The sequence below is a fragment of the Numenius arquata genome, chromosome 15 (assembly GCF_964106895.1).
Source record: "Numenius arquata chromosome 15, bNumArq3.hap1.1, whole genome shotgun sequence".
In the NCBI taxonomy this organism is placed as follows: domain Eukaryota; kingdom Metazoa; phylum Chordata; class Aves; order Charadriiformes; family Scolopacidae; genus Numenius; species Numenius arquata.
In genome coordinates this window covers 4,969,425-4,991,812 of record NC_133590.1, presented here as the reverse complement: position 1 = coordinate 4,991,812, position 22,388 = coordinate 4,969,425, and the positions used below count along the sequence as shown (strand labels likewise).

The following is a 22,388-nucleotide window of genomic DNA, read 5'->3' as shown; positions in this document are numbered from 1 at the left end:
TCAGCAGTAACTGAGAGCTTCACACTAGGGTGTTTCAAAGCAAAGGGGGTGATGAAGCTTAAAGCAACTATTCATTACTCTGTGGAAAAACAGAGATAGCTAACATTGAAATTTAAATAAGTTCTAATTTGTAAAAGTCAATATTCGGCCACGTATTCCCTGTAAGAGGCCTAGATCTTCTTTTCATGAGTACTTTGCCCCTGTGAAGCTTCTGGGCTAGTCATAACATTAACAGACCCTTTGCAATAAGGATTTGATCCAATAGCCATGAAAGTTAGTAATACTCCCACTGAATTCCACAGGTGCCCAATGAGGGCTTAAGAGAACACCATTCACCTTATTTTCTAAAACACTTGAAAAACATCAATGCACTTGTTAATTAAGCCGTAGGGAACTCTGAAAAGGTACTTTTAATACTTGTACAAACTGGTGCATGAAGATGCCACTGCAGGATTCTGTTTTTAACGCTTCCTGCTTCTACCACAGACAATGTCTCAATATGATCACTCCTACATATCCCAGTAGCACATACCAAACTGTGAGCGCTGTGATGTAGATTGGTTCTCCTGGAGTTGTCTGAAGCCTCCAGAGAACCACAGCTATGCATTTGACTCCACACTCACCTAATGTTAACTGAGTAACATACACAATGACTTCAACACCAGGCTTCAGTTCAAACTGGACCAGGTTCTGGTTGAGAGCATTAAAAAGGATTTCTACCACCTGATGAAATAATAAGAGATACAGTAGTTACAATACAGAAGACAGCGTGCTCTGAATAACATTCAGGAATGCATGTAGCCTATGAAAGGTGGCTAACATCTCTTACTGGCTTCAGGAGAAGAAGGGAAAAGAGAGACTGAGGAAGTGGAGAGAAACATGTACATGTGCTTTAGACAGAACTGAGTGTTATTTCATGCTAGTCTCCTTATAGGACTTTCGAGACTCACAGAGTATGTTATTATATCTCATCTGAGAAGCAAACCCAAGAAAGAAAATTAGCCATTTTTTTTCCTATATTTTTGGGAGGGTGGGAGAGGAGGGAAAAGAGCTAAGGATCTTTTCACCCTCCACAATATCCTGTTTGATCTAATGCACTGGGGAATCACTGACATATTGGCTTTTCGTGGGTAGATGATGGAATTGAGTTAGGTAGTCCAACCTAGTAACACTGCTTTACTCATATTGTTTCAGAACAATCCTAGTCATGTAGCTCCTGCTTAATTAGGCTGTTATAGATGATCCAGTTTTGAAGATTAATGGTAAATTTGCCATATTTCTCCTTCATTTAGAAGAGGGGCCTTGGAATGGCATTTACTCATAGCTCAGCAACCCAGCTGTGGTGTGTCATTTGGTTGTCTCAGAGCACATATTTGGCATGTGACACTGAAGCCTGAGTTTGAAAATGCCTGGTCTCCCTAGAGTAGTTCTGATGGTCAGGGCACAGCTACTGAGTAGTTGTGATGGACTGCTCTCCAGGGCAGAGCCCCTCAAGCAGAAGCCAACAACAGGTGCCAAAGTACAACTGAATAGACCATCAAATAAAATTAGAGTACTGGACCTTCAGGCCTCATGGGCAGCTAGTCAGAAACCTAATCTGAGATGTCTGCATAATACTGATATATGCAACATTGACACAACAGGTTTTTCAGAGGGGATTCTAATATGGGTAGATCCTACTGAACAGGATGGAAATCCCAAGAAAATACCTCCAAAAAGCCTTCCAAAACTTCACACCACAATGCTCTACTCGCTCAGCACCATAAATTTCAGAGGCCAGCTTTGCTAGCTTCCTAGGACAAATGTACTGCTCTGAGGGGACTGACCTTGCTCAATAGGTGACAAGAGCTTCCACAGAATTTAGGGAGTCCTCTGAATTATTTAATGTTTGATCACAGAAGAGTTACTCCTCCAAGAATTACTTGGAGATGGGCTCACATATAGCTTGCACGCAGTAAAAATGCTGCATACAAGAACATTAGCTAGAGCTAAGCAGCCTTTCCAGCAGTACTTCACTCCTTTGCCTTTATAGAGCCGATTTAATAACTTGGTAATTCTAGCATGAAAGCTTCAGCAGACTAGTGCTGTTGTTCCTAGCTCTTCCCTTGTCTGCATATCACTGTTGCTATTCATCACTGTAATTACCTATTTATCTAAATGGATGGATATTGTAACTTCCAAATATAGTTCGCACACGCCACTCACTGCTGCAGAAGAGAAGAGGTCTTGTTCCAGTGATATACGAGCTGAAGAGCCTGATTTATTTTTAGTAAACCTCAGTATATTATCTTGCTGCTTTGGCCTCTGTCTATTAGCATTCCTCCAGGGAGTAGAGGGAGTACATATTCAAGGTTCCTTTGGCCATAACTACTGTAATAAGGACACACCACTGATCTAGGAAGAACCACTGCTGGTAGACTGTGACATATCTCAGTGAGGTACTAGAAAAGTCTGTTTTTCCTCTGAAAATCATTTTCTTTAATGCCATAAACTATACTGCCACAGTCCCAGACGCATCCAATTCCATCACACTTATTGTAAGTCATATCCAATGCTGCACAAGTTAAAGGGCCCATCCGCAAATAGTATGATAGGAATGAATGTTCCATGAATCCTTCTTTCCTTACTTGCTCCAGATCAGCCTCACTGCTTTTCCTCCTCTCTGTTGTGTTTTTATGCGGCAGTATGAAGAGTTCAGCAGAAGTAGGAAGCCCAGGAAATACAGCTACCAAGATCTGTTCATCAGGGATACCGGTCACCTAAAAGAAAAGTAAAAAGGAGGTCTAGCTGCTATTCTGATACTGATGTTTCCATTCACTATGAGAAACTGTGCTCCCATCAAACTGTTATCTGCCAGTTCCACTGTAGGTGGTGTGGTCCTAGTGAGCTGCTCTGCCTATTTTGGTGGGTTAGAAATAGAGGTTCTGCTAATGATTCACTCCATTTCTAGAAGTAAATGTATGCTTGATAACACCCCTGGACCCAAAGATTTCAACCCAAAGTTTAAACCTACCATGTCTCCAGATCTGGATTTTTCATATAGTCCTTCTGGCTACAAAAGAATGACCCAAAGTCAGATTCAGAGAGTCTGACTAAGTGTGCAACTGTTAAGTGTGCAACTAACAGGGATGTATGAAGAATTGCCTGCAATCATCTTCTAATAATCAGGTTATGGGGATCCACATTTGCCATACATGAATAACAATGTCTCTCGTGGGAGACTTGATACTACTGGGGCTGATCGGGAGGGCTGTGCTAGGAATTGCTCAGTTTGCTGAACCAAGAGTCAGTTCCCCACCTGACTCTCATGACTGTCTTCAGCGTGACCTGCCCACTGAGGCTACTGCCCTTTCTCCCCACATCCAAGCCGTGCATCCTCAGCCAGGCAGGACGACTCTCCTCCCTCAGAAACTCCCTGCTATATGAGGCTAACCCCATTAGCTCCATGGTCCTACCCCACCTCAAGCTCCTTGGCTTCAATCCTGAACTGAAATCAGTATCAGTGGGGCAGCCCCGTTCCTTGTGATCCATCCCATAAGCACACACCACGGGCTGCAACAAAACAGTCACAAAAGGATATACAGCAAGCACCTCTGCACCATTGTTTGTAACCGTTTGTAGTTAAAACCTAAAACCTAATTATTTTCTTTTTTTTTTTTTCTGCAAGCTTGACGCTGAATACAGTAAAAGGGAACAACAGTTTAAAGAAAAGAACTTGATGTTTTCTCAGGATGAAAAAACAATCAGGGAAACTCTTATAAACTGTGAATTTTGAGTGGGCTGCAGATGAGAAAAGCTGAGCAGGAATGTACTTTCCTGGTAAAAATAATCAGCTTCCATTTCTAAGAACAGCTGTAGCCAAAGCAAAAAAAAAAACAAACACAAACAAGATACTTTTTTGGCAGAATCTAAAAACACAAAAGCTTGCCTAAATCTGTCTCCTTATTTAACACAAAACCAAAGTCCCTGGCCATTTGATATCATAAATTATTCTGTCCCCTTTCCTGCAAGAATATGAGTGCTAGTTTACATATTCTAATTAATCCCAAAGGAAGATTCAGTATCTTCCACCCACGGTAGCCTCTCTTTGTCCTGTATTTTAAAGGTAAGTTTATTTTCCCTCTGAATCCTCATTTTTTGCCCCAGTTGGAAAGGGAGTAGAGCTTTATAACATTCACCAATTGCTACGCTTAGCTGCATGTGGAACTCCTGACTGGGTATCAGGAAGAAGTAAAAGTATCTTCCTCATGCATCCAACATACTACAATGTCTGTCTTCTGGGATGAAGTGGATCAGCTGTTTAGCAACACACAGTAACACTACCCAAATGTTTGCAGTAGAAAACAGTAGATACTGTAATATCAATTTGGCAAAATAAGAATAATAATGATACTATTACAATCTAGAATTTGTAAAGTCCTCAGGGATATTAAAAGCTAAAAAGCACCACAGAAACATTAATAAAAGTAATTATAATATTTTCACAAAATTCCCAATATAGTTTGTCTCTGTAAAAAGATCCAGCATATTAAGAAGCTTTTCATCCATTTAAAGTGATAGCTTCATTACTGCTGTTCTTTCCCATTTTTTTAAGCTAGCATGTTGAAAAAGTGTATGTTTAACAGCCTAGTCAATGTTAGTACAGATGAGGAAACAGATGCTCACCTGTGCCAGAGCTCTCTTGATGACTTTGCCAATGTCTTGTCTCCATTCAGGGATGTCAGGGTTATGGTAGTCCAAATTGGGAGAAAATGACAGGAGCTGAGATTGGAAATACTCTGGGATAGAAAAACAGTATTTATGAGAAGATTAAATGGGCAGTGTTCAGGTACAGCCAAGGGTGCAGAATACAACAGGAAGACCATAATGAAATTATCTTAAAGCAAGAGAGAGAGGAAAGGCTGAAGGAAGAAAAAGGGCTGGCTAACACTAAGCAGGACAGAAAGATTGCAAGGTTTGTTTGTTTGTTTGTTTGTTGGTTTTGTTTGTTTGTTTTTTTGTTGGTTGGACTCGATGATCTCAAAGGTCCCTTCCAACCAAGAAGATTCTGTGATTCTGTGAAAGAATTCTTATAACGGTTCTTATAAAGGACATTTTGCCCTAATCCCAACTTGCGGCTTTTCCCAGAAGAAATGGAAACAAGAATGAGAGAGGTGAGAGGACGCCTTCCCTTCATGATGCCTCTGGGCTTCATAATTTTGCTACTCAACTTCATCAGATTCTGCTTACAAGGAAGTTGACCAGTAAATAAGGCGGCATCTGGCTGAAATTTGGAAGGTCTGTGCAATTGCATGCATTGAGCTCCGCAGAACAAACACTTACTGTAAGCAATGTTTTCAAAAGCAGGTATTATCTGTTTGCTCTCCTGGAGGGAAGCCATGAGTGGTTAATACCCCAACAAATCAGAACCCAGTGGTGCTAATGACTGGCTAATCAAGCAATGGCTATTCATGAAACACTTTGAAATTACTTCCTAATTGACTGATTGCAGGGAGGAAGAAACACTTCCTGGACTTCAAACACAAAATACTTTAATTTTTCCTGCAATTCCAACTCTCCCCTCTGGTGTCACCAGACACCAAGCCCAGAATCCTTACAATAAATATGCACAATGGATTTGTGTCAGTGGGAGATACAGATCCAGGATGGGAATCTCACTCAGATATAAGTTATCAAGGTAGAAGACTCTCTGTTCTGGTTTTGGAGATGTGCTGAGCCTCACCTTGAAGCACCTGATGTCCAGATACTTCAAATAAGTACCGTTAATCATTTGTAAGAAGGTACCAGTTTTAGATGAAGATAAACCAGTACGAGTATAAATGAGGAAATCCACAGAATAGGAGGGATGTGCCAGCACAGCATTTATGTTGCATCTTTTGCAAGATCCGTTCTCTCTTTTTAGATAGTGCGGTATATTTTCAAATAAAACAAGCATCAAAGAGAGGAGGGAAATGCTCTCAAGTTCTGAAGGCTTAACTCAGAGCCTGATATATCAATACTTTGACTTTTGAACCCTCAGCACCATGTCCAATTTATTTTTTTTTAGCAAATTCTGGTCTGTTAACCACAATTTGAGGAAACCCTGAATAAATCTCTACCGCTAACATCAGAAAGCCATGCCTTCCTGCCTAGAGCCATAATAACTTAACACAGGACACGGTTTAGTATACAAATTTAGCAGAGCGCATGTTTACCAAAGGTGTCACTCTTTTATGTACTCAGAAGTGAACTGATCACCAGACTGGGAGCCTGGAAGGACTCCTTCTTTAGACCAGGTCAGTCTCCACCATGAAGTTGGAAGGACTATTTGGACATTCCAACTGGATCAATTTCTCTTTGTGGTAAAGCCAAATTGCCAAATGGCAAAATTTCTTACAAGGTGTTTAAAAACAACGAGTGAGAGGAGCATTCCGTGGGACCTACCAGGACCAAAGATTGAGATGAGCTGTAGATAAACCCCTCAGATACACTTGATTCAGGTTTATTCCAGAAACTAGTGGAAAGATGCATGTTTCCCAGAAGTAAACTTTGCAATGCTCAAAATGATCAAGTAGAGGGTTACTTACATTTGCTAAGAGAGAGTTTGGGTATTACTAAATCATATTAACAAATTATTAAAACTCATTGCATTTCACAGCCAGGCAATCAATAAATGTCTATTTAGCTGGTTATTATATTTGAGCATACAGCTTTCCAGTCACCAGCAGGACAATTATTTATATTTAATTACTGAAACAAGACACAGTTCAACTACACATTGCAACCCAAGTTGTTTGAAGCCCTCGTCTCTAAATAAAACTTGCTATCCAAACAAAAGCTTGCTCTCAAATGCTGGATGCCAATAACTGGATAAGGAAAATGAAGACTACCCCAGGGTAGAAATTATTCTCTGGAGAAATCCCAAAGTCCTGGGCAAAACTGCTGAGACAGCCCTTCCACCCAGCCTTTATCAAGCCCCAAATAGGGTAAGGTCTGTGTTTGTCAAAAGGTGCTTTTTGGAGCCCATGACAAGCAGATATGGCAAGAGCATACCAAACATAACCCACAGGAAAGTCCAGTGGACACACTCAGACCTCCAGCTGTGGCATAGGAGATGGACAGAGATACAAACAACAGTCATTTCTGCCCCATTTTCCAGATGCCTCCAGACCCCCTGCAGTTTTTCACTGTATGAAGAGAAACGCCAGCTGTATTCAGGCCACCTTAATGATGCACGTTGCCTAATTCTTTCCCACAGCTAGAAAGCAGAGGGAAGGCAGTCTGGTTACCACTCTAAGTGCTTTTTCTTTTGGGAGTTCCCAGTCAGGGTGTACAGACAGACCAACAGGCAAAGGAGACACCAGCCACTTTACGACAGGGCTGAGCTTACAAATTTGGCTAGCTGCCCCAGCCAATTCACTTCTCTATTTTGTGATCATGACACATCTCAGCTACTCTGTTTACAGTTTGTCTTCAGAGGTTCCTCCAGGCACTAGGGAGTTCACAGAGTTCATTTTGGTTCAGCAGTGACTGTCTGTTCTTCGCCTCTAGATGCCCCCCCTGAGACCTGATTGTAAAAGGCTGAAGGTACCATGCACTGCGATCTCCTTGGTGTCTTGGATGAGGGTATTTCCCGCAGCAACTTGCACAGTGACGGTGTTCATCCCCTCCACAGTGAAGACATACGAGATGCTACTCTCTAAGGTGATGAGGGGCTGCAAGAGGTAAACACAGATGGCAATAACAAAATCAGGGTGAGATTAACTCAAGATGACAACATGCATATGCACATGACCACCAGGCCACAATATCGTTCCTCCCTGATACAGGAATGGTGCTCCGAGCTGCATGTCCTGCTAAGGTCTAAATGTGGCCCAAACACCACCCAGTGAGAACTGTCCCATAGGCAAAGGTTTCTCTCACTTCAGTAAATACTTCCTGAAATATTTTTTTCCATTGAACTGCAACTCACTATGCTACGAGTGCCTCAGTAGAGCAGAGTCAGCAATTGCAGAATTAGTGCTGCAGAATGCAGTGTTGTACACACCCACACCCCCCAGCATGCACACTCAGCACGGTTGCTCTATCAGCTGTACAAAACACAGGGTCCAGCTCAAACCAGCGTCGAACATAAACCAAAGATGCAGGTTTCTTCTTCAAACAATCCATATTGTTCAGATTCAGGGCCAGCCCGTGCTCTTATGAGCACAAATCCATTTATCTCAGAGCCACTCTGCTCAGGCCACCCAGCATTGCCCTGTCCGTGCTTTGAGCCTGTAAGCCAGCTCCAACCAGGCTAACAAGGCTGAAAGCATGGCATAATACCTGCTGACAATGCAGTCTGAATGTGGCTGAATGGTTTCCAGAGTAAATATGACCTGAATTTAGCCAGCTCAGAGCCCTAGCAAAGAAGGCTGACTTTACCTGCACCTTCTCAAACAAGAACATCCTTGATAGCACTACAGCTCTCCTGTTTGCACAGGAAATTCTCACACTGACACACATCTAGATGAGAATAGTGCACCATGTTTGGGAAAAGAGATTGTATATTGAAAAGAGATTGTCTATTGAAAATCAAAGGTCTGACCCTCGCAGTGCCATCAATCTGACAGCTGGTCTATAGACAAATCTCTTGGTTTAGATTAAAGCATTAAAATGGGAATAGTGATACTAGCCTCCACTGCAAAAGCACACCGAGGTCTAAGAGCACAGGTAAAGCCATTGTACCATCATTACTGTCCCTTCACTACACTTCCAGTTTGTTTCCCGAGGAAAACCCCTAAACATTCACCTTCTAGTTCTCACGCTTCTTCCCATCAGACTGCCAACCTGCCCGCGTTTCACAACAGTGGCCATATATACCATTTTCATAGCCAAATCAAAATTTCCACTGGCATAGGCCAGACTGGCAAACACATTTCCCTCCCTGCAGAATGCCATCTTCCTTTGGACTCCCTCATCCAAGAGCTGAAAAAGCAGTAGAAAAATTAAAGTGTTTGATCACATGGGACTCAGAGACTGAGTCAACAAGGCTGCCAGCTTGTGCTAGCCCTGGAGGTGTAGCTAACATATACTTAGATATACACACATCCTGGACAAGCAGAATGGGCCTTTATTAAACTGCAGTGATATTAGCAATCTTTCTGGATGTTACAGGTTGTAATTCTGTGCAGAGGCAGATCAGAGGAACCAATCTGGCCTTTAAAATTACATTTTTTTCCTTTCGTGTGTGTGTGTATGCTGGACATTCCATTATCATGGATGATTTCACCTCCATCATGGAGTTTTAACATTCAGCCAACTCCTTAATTTTAATTCAGGCACCAAGACCTGGAAACTAACTCTAAATTAAATCAAGTAGTTTAAGGTTCATTTGCTCAAACCTATTAGACAGCTGGACACATTTATTAAACTGGACCTGTGTTAATCCAAGCAAATTGGCCTTTGGGTATATTGCAAAAATCAGCACAGTAGAAATTCAGTCCAATGGTTCCAGTAGGGTGGGGAGGGCAGCAGAAGTGCCTCAGCCAGGTCATTTGACTGTAAGACAACATTCACCTGTGCATCAGCACAGGGAGTACCTTAGTGAGACTGCACCGTGACACAAGACACAGCTGGTTCTGCCTGGGATGCCTATCATCCCAAGAAAACAAGCTGGAACAGGAAAAGAAGCTGGAATCCCTCAGCATGGAACAAGAATATACCACCTAACAATACTAGTCACTATGCTCAATATTATACACCTCATCCTTCAATTCACACACAAAATAGCGTCCCCATCTTCCACCTGTGCTTAGAGCACCACAGTTTGCCCACGAGTGGGCACAGAGGAGGATCTGACATGCACACTGAACATTCCAGAAGGAATTTTGAAGTGATGCTGACTGTTGTCCTGGAAAAAAAGGGTGGCTGCTGCTGTTATGTCTTTAACATTTATATCCTGTTTTACCCTTTGCTATACTTATGTCAGAGTTGCAACTGAAATACATTTCATGAAGTAGCTGGAGATAGTGCTTTGCAAATGATGAAAGGTACTCTGGGTCTTTGATTTGGCCACAGGTAAGTGGCACCATCTTTACTAATCCACACCCCACCATATTTCAGCAATACGTACAATCACCCCAAGGTATCATAAGGATTCGCTACTCCATGTGCAGCTATGTCCAAAGCATCCACCCCAAACACATCCATATCTGCTTGTACTCTGTTGCCTATGGGTCTGAAATTTAAGCTAGAAGATAGAACAGATCATATTTACAATCCAAGCATGAGCACCATGAGAACTGCATCTTCAGCAAACATCAGTGCTTTGCTCTACCTTTTCTAGATTACTTTTTATTTCAAAAAAATCTTTTTTAAGGCCGTATTCACAACCAATTTCTATATGAAGGACAAAAACAATGGCAGGAAAACTCTGACACTGGAGGGCTTAAGCAGATGATCAAGTTACCGGTATCTAAATTGTCTCAGATGCACTTTAATGGCTGTCCATGTGTGAGCACTGAGCCAAAAAATACCTGAACTGTAACGTGGTTTTGCATCCCTCTCTTTCAGTGCAGTGTAAACTGTGTGGAATTACCTGGTACTTGTCCTGGACTAGATCTGTGTATGTGGGTGGCTGCCATAGCTCACCGAGGGCATAGCAACTTGCCAAGTTATAGTAAGCGGGTTTTGTTCCTGAGCTTTTCCAGTGCCTCAATTATGCTTCCACAAAAATAGGTGAGTTCTTACAGTAAGCTTCCTAACTTGACGAAAAATCCCAGCAGATACAGCATTTACTGTTTGGGTTTTTTTCTCCTGCTAGTGTTGGTAGCTAGGGTAAGAGGTTAAAACGCAAGCAGCTTTGTCAAAGAGAAAATAAAATACTTGTGTGCCTGCTATTTTTTATCTCAAGTTCCATATTTCATGTAAAATCCCTGTTTTTTTCTACTGTGATCTCACCTTCAACAGCAACTCAACAATGTAGACAATGATGTGACTTAAACTGCTTTTGTAAATAACAGCAGACACTACATTGCAAAATTACCAGCTGTACATTTTGTGACCATAATAATGGAGGATAGCGCCTGTGTGTCAGCTGTCTCACTCCTAAAGCCTGCAATAAAAACTGTAGCTAATAAGAAATCTTGCTCTCTCCATTTGAAAGCACGACCACAACTTGGAGTTTCATTCACTTTAATTATTGATATAAAAGCTCTTTATAATATTTTATTGCTGATCATTTGAAAATTCACTACAAAGAAGTCTTACCTCCCTCTCTAACATACCCAAGACTGCCAACAACAGTCACGGATGGACACACAATTCAATGAGGGTCCAGCTTGAAATTCTAGATACAACTGGTTATTTGAACACCAACAGCTTTAAAGTATTGTGTTGGAATCAAACATTATATACTGCATACTGGTACATAATGGAAACTCCCACAGTTATTTGAACACCAGCAGTTTTTAAACATTGTGTTAAAAGCCAGTATTATCCCATATATAGTGGTATACCATTCAGTTAAGTTGCAAGTGAGCGCTGGTAATAAGAGTGGTCTTCAAAGCTCAGTAGGGCTGGTAACAACCAGATGTAAAAAAGCAATGACTCCTAAGAACAACATGAGACAGGAGGAAATGAAACTTCACAAAGGTTGAAGTTCAGATAACGACAACCCTTTTTAGATGAGGAAAAAACTAAAACACAAAACAAGCAAAGGCAAGAAGTTTTTATTAGGCCTGAGAGAGTTTCCTGTCTGGTACAATGAGCTTAGGAAGTAAAAATGAACCAAAGGAGAGCTGTACCTTGGTGCTGTTACCAAACCACCAGAAGTAGGTAAGTGTGCCTGCCTGGCTGGGCCAAACTACCGCAGTAATGTTGACGTCCTTATTTCTGATGGCGACAAAGGGGACACTCAGATGGACATGTTCCACTGGACCTGTGGGAAGAGAGAGTTCATTATTACAGGCTTTGAGTTAAATCCTCCCTGCGCAGATGTGAACAACAAGGATCTTTCCTTTAGGTAAATCAAATGCCTTATGTCAGCAGTGAGACTACTACAGCAATACAAGAGAATTTCAGCAGTCAACAAGCAACAGAAAAAGATACCAGATTAATAAACATAAAATCTTTGTTTTTCCCTCGCTCTTAACTCTAGGAGAGCCAGAACTGCATATTTTCCACAGTGCTAATTTCAGACAGGGCCAGCGTTGTGTTTAGAAGAATTTTTTGAATGCAGTTTGAGGGAGAGCAATGAACTAGCATTGCACTGGATAGGGCAAGCTGCTATTAAAAGCTTGAGGGATAGGACACGAGAGAATTTCACTGAATTTTTAGAGTTGGAAGGGACCATAAAGATCATCTAGTCCAACTAGAAAGGAGTTTTCTTGAAAATATATCCACTAAGCTACTAAGATTTGTAGGAAAATCATTTTAGCCAAGATGGCTTAAATCTGATTATATATGAGGCATCTGTGACTTAATTACACTCTGACTGTTTTTTAGGTGGTCTCTAAAAGAAAGACTCATGATTTTGGAAATCCTTGGTATCTTTTTGACTTTGGCTTGATCTTGAGAAGTCTTTGGGGATTCAGTTACCACTAGCAAAAAGTCAGGAACTACTTGAGAGATGTGTGCATCAAAGCATTTAACTCTCAGAAAAACTTGTTTCTGAAAGTCTTAATAAATAATAAAATATCAATGAAAAGTTGTGTCTAATAAATGCAGATGTCCAGAATGAGTCCAGTGCACGAAGTCCAGAATTAAGACACCAGTTCCTCTCCAGAAAAAAACAACACGTGAAAAAAATACTGAGGTTTTGTTTGCTAGTTTGTTTAATGCTTTTACTATCTCCATTGTTTTCCTTGTTTAATTTTTTGGTTTTACTGGTACTGTATTTCAGCTGATAACTGCTGCTAATAACATTAGACAGTGTTACTGAGTCTTTCTGGATGGTACCTTTTAAAACACAGCAAACTGATAGACTGTCACTGTGGGAAGGAAAGGATGAAATAAAAAAGAAGTGAGATTTCTTTTTTATAAGACATTAATTCTGGGAGGCAGGAAATTTGCTGATTTTAACTGAGACGATCTTCTTGTGTTACCTCTCAGCTCTTCAAGCATGAAATGGGGACATTAATCACTTCACCACCTACTTGGGTTACAAGGATTTTGGAGAGCAAGAGCTGTTGTTTTAACACAGGAACACACAGCTCTGAGCACAATGGGACATTATTCCTGCTTTTGGCTCCTTAAAACTTGTTCTTTTTTTTTTCCCCTCCTTTCCCAAGGTGTCTCTACCAGCAAGTCACTCCTAAAATCTGCCCATAGCAAGTACTCTGGGTTCCCAAATATAGCAGGTTCCCCCAAATATTTCGTGAAAGTGCATGTAAGAGGAAAACCACCAATATCTTCACTTCCTTTAAATAAAGAGATGAACAGCTTGACAGGAGATTCCAGAAAGCTGAAAAGTTGACTGACCCGTGATAAAGCTGCAGGGTAGAAAACTGCCAAGGAGCTTCTTTCTCCTTTTCTTTTTTTCCCGCACAGGATTCCAGCACCAGACAGATCATATAATAAGGGTGATTTATATAAGAGGCACTTTTGTCTGTACCTTTGAGTTCCAAGGTCAAACATCCTATATTGACAAGTACATCCAAATATATTAAAAGACTACTACCAAGTTATCATCTTATTTCAGTGTTAGCATGAATGTAAATGCTTGCAAAATATTTCCCTAGAGATAAAGATAATAAGTTAGCCACCTAAGAATGCTATAAAAGTCAAAGGAGAGAAGTGAGAGCCTGAGGAAGAAGAGGGTAGAGTAGCACAACCAGGTCAAGCAACTGCCCCTTGTTACATTCTGCTCTAAAATCCTCACCATGAAAAAGCAGTTCCTATGAGAAAAATCAGATAATCCATACAAAGCTGGTTGTTAGTACCACATAACCATCACTTTTGTCGGCTAATGGCCCAAGGTGAAGGAAAAAACAGTTAATGCTCTAATAACAGGTTGTTAAATGCAGCCATGATTGACTTTGAGGGAATTATGAGCATAATAAAAGCTTCAAGGAACATTTATTCCTTCACACAGGGAGCTTGAAATTAGAAAGAAGAAAAAGGTTCTTGAGTTTTGGAAATTTCTAACTTTCTTCCTTCCAGCAGAAAAGCTCAAGTAAAAGATAAACAGACTAGAAGACATTCTGACAGGCTAGGGGGGAAGACAGACATGGCTGTGAACGCCATTAGGGGCAAAACCGATGAGGTTCAGCTGAACACAAAGCTCTCTGCCCAGGAGATCTAGTAGTCTGAAAGCAGGATAAAGAACTGGGATGTTCCTGGTCTTATCCTGTGTTCCACACCCTCTGCTCTCTCCTGTGACTTTGAGAAAGCCAGGTGGAGGCTCTGTTTTTGAGTCTGCTCATGTGCCAAGTGCAGAGAAATTGCACTTCTCTACCAAACAGGAAGGATAAGTCAGGGATGCATGTCAAACACATGAAATATGAAAAGTACCACATTAACCCCCAGTACATTCATGTCCCAGGAAGTATGCTTAGCATAACACTTTTATTTAATAAGCACTATGAAGTCCCAAATCCTGAATAACTGATTCAAAATTTAGTAGATTAAGCTAAAATTGTTGGTACTAGAAGCGTATTGAAAACACGTATTTGGACTTAAATTGGAAGAGGGGAGATTTAGATTAGATATTAGGAAGAAATTCTTTCCTGTGAGGGTGTTGAGACACTGGAACAGGTTGCCCAGGGAAGCTGTGGATGCCCCATCCCTTGAAGTGTTCAAGACCAGGCTGGATGGGGCTTTGAGCAACCTGCTCTAGTGGGATGTGTCCCTGCCCAGGGCTGGGGGGTTGGAACTAGATGATCTTTAAGGTTCCTTCCAACTCTAACCATTCTATGATTCTATGATTTTGTTTCATACGCTGTTTTATTTCTGATCCTTTCAGAAAGCCCAAGAAACATTTTCAAACTTTTCCCTGTATTTGCGAGGACTGCAAATATACTTGTGTTAGAAGAAACTTCCCATTCATTTGATAAAGCCTACTTAACAAGATAGAAGACTGTCTAAGAGTCCAAGCCTTTGGAAGAGCATGAGCTACATATGATGATGGGCTTGCACATATTCTTAGACCCCACTAAAGTTGCGGGGATTTTCACTGAGGTCAGGTTTTCACCCAAGGAATTTGGCAGCTGGAAGTACTTACAGACCACATGCAGGAAGAGCACAGCAGTGTCAGAGCCCAGGCTGTTCTCTGCATATGCCGTCACCTGAAAGATTCCAGCGCTCTTATACACATGCCGGATGCCATCCTCAACAGGGCTGAAATTAGCATAGGATACTGCAATGCCGTCTCCAAAATCAAGCTGAATGTTTGTCCTTTGGAGATCACCCTGCAACAGAGAAGGTTGGATTAGGAAACTGGGCTGATAAGAGTGATTTATATTACCCTCCATCTCACTTCTCACTTCCATTTCATTAGCACAGACACAAACTCGTAACTTTTACGAAAAAAGCCTACCTTTGTTCTGTCAGTCCCCAAAGTGGCCAGACTCAGATCAACACCATGTGACTATATATAAGCAATGCTTAGAATAGCTGAACATTTACACCTGCAAAGAGATGTTATTCCTCCTTCTTGGGTTTAGAGATTTTGGGAGGGCAGAGTGCCAAATGTGCATATATCAAGGGGAACATATTCGAATGACCTAATGCAATGCACGGCTGGAGATTATGGTTCACTGTAGTGGCCAGGGCTTTGCACAGCCTTTCGTGGAATGGGTGGTATCCAACATGTACCTCCATCACAGGCAGTGAGATGGGAGGCACTGCACTGATGGTAAGCCAGATGCTAACTAGAGAGCAATTCCCACATGCACACGGGACACTGTCCCGTGAGGTGGACTGAGAACTGGCTGTGTGACAGGACCCAAAGGGTAATGATTAATGGAGCAGGTTCAAGCTGGAGGCCTGTAACCAGTGGTGTCCCCCAGGGGTCAATACTTGGCCCAGTCCTGTTCAACATATTCATCAGCGACCTGGACGAGGGGACCGAGTGTATCCTCAGCAAGTTTGCTGATGATACCAAACTGGGAGGGGTGGCTGACACCCCGGAGGGCCATGCTGCCATCCAGAGAGACCTGGACAGGCTGGAGAGCTGGGCAAGGAAGAACCTCATGAGGTTCAACAGGGAAAAGTGTAGGGTCCTGCACCTGGGGAAGAAAAATGTCAGGCACCAATACAGGTTAGGTGTGGACCTGCTGGAGTCAAGTTCTGAAGAGAAAGATCTGGGGGTCCTGGTACACAGAAAAATGACAATGAGCAAGCAGTGTGCTCTTGTGGCCAGGAAGGCCAATGGAATCCTGGGCTGCACAGGGAAGAGTGTGGCTAGTAGGTCAAGGAAGTCATTCTCCCCCTCTACTCTGCACTGGTGAGGCCACAACTGGAATATTGCATCCAGTTCTGGGCTCCCCAATTCAAGAGGGATAGGGAACTACCGGAAAGAGTCCAGCGAAGGGCAACGAGGATGATTCAAGGATTGGAGCATCTCCCTTATGAAGAAAGGCTGAGAGAGCTGGGACTCTTTAGCCTGGAGAAGAGAAGGCTGAGGGGAGACCTTATCAATGCTTATAAGTATCTGAAGGGTGGGCTGAAGGAGGAGGGAGCCAGAGTCTTTTCAGTGGTTGCCAGTGAGAGGACGAGGGGCAATGGGCACAAGCTGGAACATAGGAGGTTCCACTCAAATATGAGAAGAAACTTCTTTACGGTGAGGGTGCCAGAGCACTGGAACAGGCTGCCCAGGGAGGTTGTGGAGTCCCCTTCTTTGGAGATTTTCAAGACCCGCCTGGATGCAGTCCTGAGTAACATGCTCTGACATGCTCTGGGCAATCCTGCTTCGGCAGGGGAGTTGGACTAGATGATCTATATGGTCCCTTCCAACTCTAAAAATTCAGTGAAATTCAGTGAATACTCTGGAGACAGGACGGTGGTTTAAGTGGCTCTCCAATACGTTCCAAAGAAACAGAACCTAGTCACTGAGATGCTGTAAATCTCATCTAATCTAATTTTCCAGGCTTCTGGTATAGTCAAGGAAAGAGAGAGAAAGAAAGACAGCAAGAGACCAACACATCTCATCCCAAGATAACTGAGACAGGTGAACATCCCATCATAAGATAACTGAGACAGGTGACATGAATCATCTTCTGAAAATATCCATCCCTGTACCCTGATGATAGAGAGCCTAGATGACTAGTTTCAGGTAGACATGTAACTTCACGATGGCTGAATTTATACAGGTTGACTCCCATACTGAGGACTGACAGTTTTTGTCAGTCAACACAGAGATAGGGCCTGTATACACAGGAGAATGAAGCCCATGATGAGAAAATCCCTTCTAGGATTACTGTCAATGACAGCTATTAAATGAAGGAGGGAACAACAGACAAGCAATTCCAACAATGCAGGTATTGTCTAGAGGCAGCAGCTGCAGTGTTTTAATTTAATTCACGCTTTAAACTACTGTAGTTGAACTGTAGAAGTGTCTGTTATTTCAGTTTCTTGGAGCCTTACTTTATACTTGTCCCCAGCTGACTAAAATAACACAAAACAAGGCTAATTCAAACAGAGCTAAAGTCCACTGCAGTGATTTCACTAAACTGAAATAAAACTACACCTCAGATTAAATCTCCGTAACTTTCTGCATATATATATATATATATCAGATGTGTTGGCCCAATTAATTTCCTTTCATGAAAGGTTTCCACTGTATTCACTATGGGTGAAGAAGACACCACTACCTTTTGGAGACACTCCTAGTCCAAAACTGAAACCAATCCCCAGATATATTGAGGATAAGAGTAAAAAACCCCAAACAAATATCAAAAAATCCTTGCTTCTAAATGTAGCTGGTTTGAGGTTTGGGGTTTTTTTTGGTGTTTTCTTGGTTTTTTTTAAGCAGGAAATTCAGAAATATTTCCTGGCCATCTCATAAATCCCATTATAGCTGTAAATGCACAGGGTCTGGATCAAAGCTAACACACAATTCTCCAGTACTGAGTGATCTAAGGGAGAGAAACAACCATGTAACTCACAGCCAGTTCTGATGTACCTCCAATACCTTCACAGCCAGCTCAAATCCTGCAGGGTCCTACCTCCACTGGGCTGAACTGAAAAAGACTACTGAACTCACAGATTTCATCAAAGCTGCTGGGTCAGGTATTGCACAAAACAAACCATGACTTCCCAGAAAAACCGTGCAGATCAGACAAAGGGATAAGATTTCCTGCGACAACCACATCTGTGACAGTCCCCAAAAGTTTTGCAGCTGACAGCACCAGATTTCCTCTAAGCAGTAGTTTTCAAGTTTACCTGTGTGCAGCAAAAACATGCCTTGCAGCCTAAATTCTGACTATGAACCTACATCAGGTTTTAGTCTAGAACTATGAAAATCCATAGGTGATTTTCCATATGGTCCAAAGACACTCATACATAGCACAGATCCATAAAATCATGACTTATTATCATCCCAGAACAGTCAGGATAAAGGCAGAATATTGGCTGGATCATGGAAAAAGAAGTCCTTAAATCAGAATTAAACAGCTCAGAGCTGCTCTAACCCAAAGGATCAGCAACTGAGACCAAAGGTGCACAAGAAAGGCTCCTGCAGAGACAGAAATACCCATGAAAGGCAAGGGGTACCAGTTCTTGCCTCCCACTGACTCCAAACTCATGGGTGCTGCTGTCTTCCTGGCAGTTGCCATAAGCCTGTTGAAGTGGCAGTCAGGATACTGTATTCTGCTACTGGCCCCAGTCCTGAAAGCACACCTGATCTTGTCCTTTAGATGGAAACCTAGGAGCACAGACAAGAAGCCAGAATACACTGAAGCAGGTTCCCTGTGTAGATAATCAGGATCACAGCATGCCCCACAGACTTCACCTTCCTCATAGGGTATGTCTGCATCAACAAATCAGTGTGTAGGAAAGGTATTTTTCAGATATGAATTTGCCTTGAGTGTATACTTGGAGCCTTCAGGTACACACCCATATAATCAAGGTTATTACATGTAGTTCCTGAAACATGGATATTTGGTTATATATGTTAGATCTCTCTCTCCTTCCTTGCTCCATCATTCCCTTTCCACAGGAGCCAGGGGAGTCTTGTCTATTGACTTGATCAGGGCACAATTTTCACCTGTGTCCTACTAGGACATTAAAAATATGGCATAAAACAAAAAGAAAACACAGAGGACTAGCGTGGTAGTGATACTAAAACCTATCTACAATATTGAGTAGCCAATAACATCCTTTTGACAGAGAGTTTTTTAAGTCAGTCTAAAAAATTCTCTAGCAGGGGCAAAATTACACTCTTGGGATATTCAGTTATTTGATAGAAAGGCTCCCACAGCTAGTTAAACCTTTCAAACCCACTTCTCAAGGGAAAGTACTAAGACCGCAAGTTCATCTCATATGGAAGACACTGAATAGAGGATAAAAATTTGATCTGGGCTGGATTCATCACTGGTGACCTCAGGCTGAAATCTCTTGCAGCCTTCACAGCAGCTCCTCTCTCATGCCTTACAATTCTATTTCCTCCTTGCTTCTCCAGTATGATTCTATCTGAAATGAGAAGGTTTGAAGTGGAGAAGCAGGATCAGACTTTTCATGACTACTCAGTAGCAGATGATCTTTCCACCAAATCATGAGAGTTGGGTCTTCAACGCAAAGCCTGCCCATCACACTAATCATGCTTTCTTCCTCCTTTTCATACCCCTGTATCCAGTATATAAAATACTAAAACAAGTGTGCTAGCCCCACACATGATGTCAGAAATCCTGGAGTTTATGAATATAAATTAAAATAGAAATGGAGGCATTTCAAATGGAAAAAAAAAAATCATTGCTTTCCATATATATTCAAAAGGCACATTTTATTGCTTTAAGCCCTGTAAACTACCAGAAGGGAATGAGCTTAGGGCTGTCACAAAGATTGGAGCTCTGCGCACTGAAATCAGTGAGCAGACAAAGGGTAGTGGAACAAGTGGAAAGGAGTATTGCCATGGAACGGCCCTTCAAAGTCATTTCCCCATCATGACTAGCCTGGGAAACTTTTCCTGCCTGGAAGCCACATTAGCAAAGTGACAAAAACTGTAGAGACAGAACAGTGGTTAAAATTTTGGCCTTCTGATGTTAAAAGCCAAACTCCCACTGACTTCAGGAAGGCAACATTTCATCCAACGTCTGCTTGGGGCCGGGGGGCAGGGGAGGTGTATGTACATGATGTATTGTGGTTCTTCTAATGAAGCTCTCAAATTGTTTGCATAAAAATATGACATGGATGTGGCTATTTCTTTCTAACAGTTTAGCAATCTTCTAACAGATGTGCAGAGCGCCAATACTTGCTCAGGCTTGTTCTTTGAATAATCACCGCTTGCCTTCTCAGCTCTCTTGCAATTACAACCCTGTTACAAAGCCTTGCCATCACCTTGCAATTACTGAGAGAAGCTGAGAGATGGCATAAACAGAAGTCAAGGGAACAGAAGAGTTCAGTACTTGGAGCTGCCACATAAACAACATTGAGGCCTGAGGAGAGCTTATGTACCCTTCGGAGGGGAGCTGAGGATGCACGGGAAAGACCAGATACAAAAACAGGTTTGTACATCTGGTCAAGAACACAACTCCATACAACAGCGATTTGACAGTCTATTATTTCTTTCTGGTCAAAGTCAAACTTGGATTAAAAAAAAAGTTTTAAAAAGGTTCTTATCTCCTCATCTTCCCTTGCATGTATATGCAGTCCAAATCACAATCCAGACCCTTATTTCTATAAACACAGCAAAATCATCAGTCATTCTGCATTTCTTAGTCCATCTTCATCACCACGGACATATTCTGAATTACCGCTGTGAACAACAGTATTGAAGTTAAATCCATAAATTCTGAGAAATTTTGTTTTCAATTAACCATGACAAAATCATCATTACCATTGGAGAGCATAAAGGTCAGTCATATCAATACATTGAGAGTGTGTACTAGAAGGTAGAAAGGAACTGATGGCTAATCACAAAGTTGCTAATCAGGGTTAGTCGGAAACAGTAGGAAGGCTGAATGGAGACCACACTGATGTATCTGCAGCAGGGCTTGTCAGACTGCTATTTGGCTCAAAAAGTGAGTCTAGGCACAGGTGCAAAAAAACCCACCAGAAAACAGACTGACCAAAGAAGGTGGAGGAAGGCAGGAATGAATCTGCATGACAGCAAGGTCTATAATAATTAGGACTTCTAGAGAAATTATTTCTTCAAACTAATAAGGAATACTTTGATGACAATTTGTTTGTCTCAGGTTCACATTGAAAGACTGGAATGTTTTTGCCTAAAATCTCAGTATTCTTTATTTTTTTCCCTCTTAAAACATCTATTCTTTTAAGAAACAAACGCAACACACAACTCTCTGTGGAATAAGCTGTTCACCCACAAAGACATGTTCTTGAAAATACTCTTCCCTTAGAAAAAAAATTGTTTCAATGAAATGTTTTTCTAACTATCCTTATTTTTCAACAAAGGACATAGAGTGTATGCCCTCACATATTTATTCAGCTGCCTCTTCAATCTCTAAAGCCTTGTAAAGACTCCACTCTTCAGCTACCTTGACTGCTGCCTTATTCCCCATCTGTTTATCATTCTTTGTATGCAGCAGTTCCGCTTGAGTTCCTTAATAAATTACTACTAGATTCCTAATTTTTAGATTATGTCTGTTCTTTTCTGAACTCCCACTCACAGTGTCTATACAAATCGTCTTACCATGTCAAGTCTGCAGAATATAAAAGAATCACCCAGGTAGACAAGAAATCCCCTTTGTATAAAAGCAGAGCATGCGTGAACCTCTGAGGAAGTATGTAAAAAGGCCCTGTCAGATTAGTGTGGTCCCAATGAAACTTAGGTACTGTGTAAGAATTTAAATTTATAGAAGTGTGTGTGTTTAAAAAATACTAACAAGGTATCACTTGAAAAAAACTTCTCCATGGCAGTATGCTCAGACTTACAACAACTTCTTGTATTCTTGAAGGTCTTTAGTTGCCAATGAAGGCTACTGTGGGGACTGGGAGGGAAAGGGACACTAGACTTGCACTGTTTCTAATATGCTTTCCCTAAAGATCTAATGTTGCTTGTTGTTAGAGGTAGGATACCTAGGAGACAGGCATCTAGTCTGTTCTGGTGTCATTATTCTTATGTTTGTGACCATGACATGTACGGTTCCCAGCTGTCTCCTGGTGCTGTCCCAAATGAAGTACACAGGACAGAGTAAATGACAAAATGTACTTGTGGTTCTCCAACACCACCTCATTCCCTTGCTGCCCCTCCTGAGACACTCAGAGATGTTAGAAGTGAGGTTGTGAGTTGACCCTTCTGTTTAACCAGA

The 22,388-nt window shown here is 41.7% G+C and overlaps 1 protein-coding gene across 1 annotated transcript in view; it reads right to left on the bottom strand.

The window, feature by feature from the left end:
- Window positions 1-22,388, bottom strand: part of SORCS3 (sortilin related VPS10 domain containing receptor 3) — a 313,553-nt gene that overhangs the window by 6,212 nt on the left and 284,953 nt on the right. The window contains exons 19-24 of the mRNA XM_074159130.1: window positions 15,182-15,368; window positions 11,766-11,899; window positions 7,571-7,694; window positions 4,666-4,778; window positions 2,628-2,759; window positions 624-723 (exon numbers count right to left, since the gene is read on the bottom strand). Of these exons, the coding sequence (XP_074015231.1) occupies window positions 624-723; window positions 2,628-2,759; window positions 4,666-4,778; window positions 7,571-7,694; window positions 11,766-11,899; window positions 15,182-15,368 (790 nt within the window). The remainder of the gene's footprint in view (window positions 1-623; window positions 724-2,627; window positions 2,760-4,665; window positions 4,779-7,570; window positions 7,695-11,765; window positions 11,900-15,181; window positions 15,369-22,388) is intronic.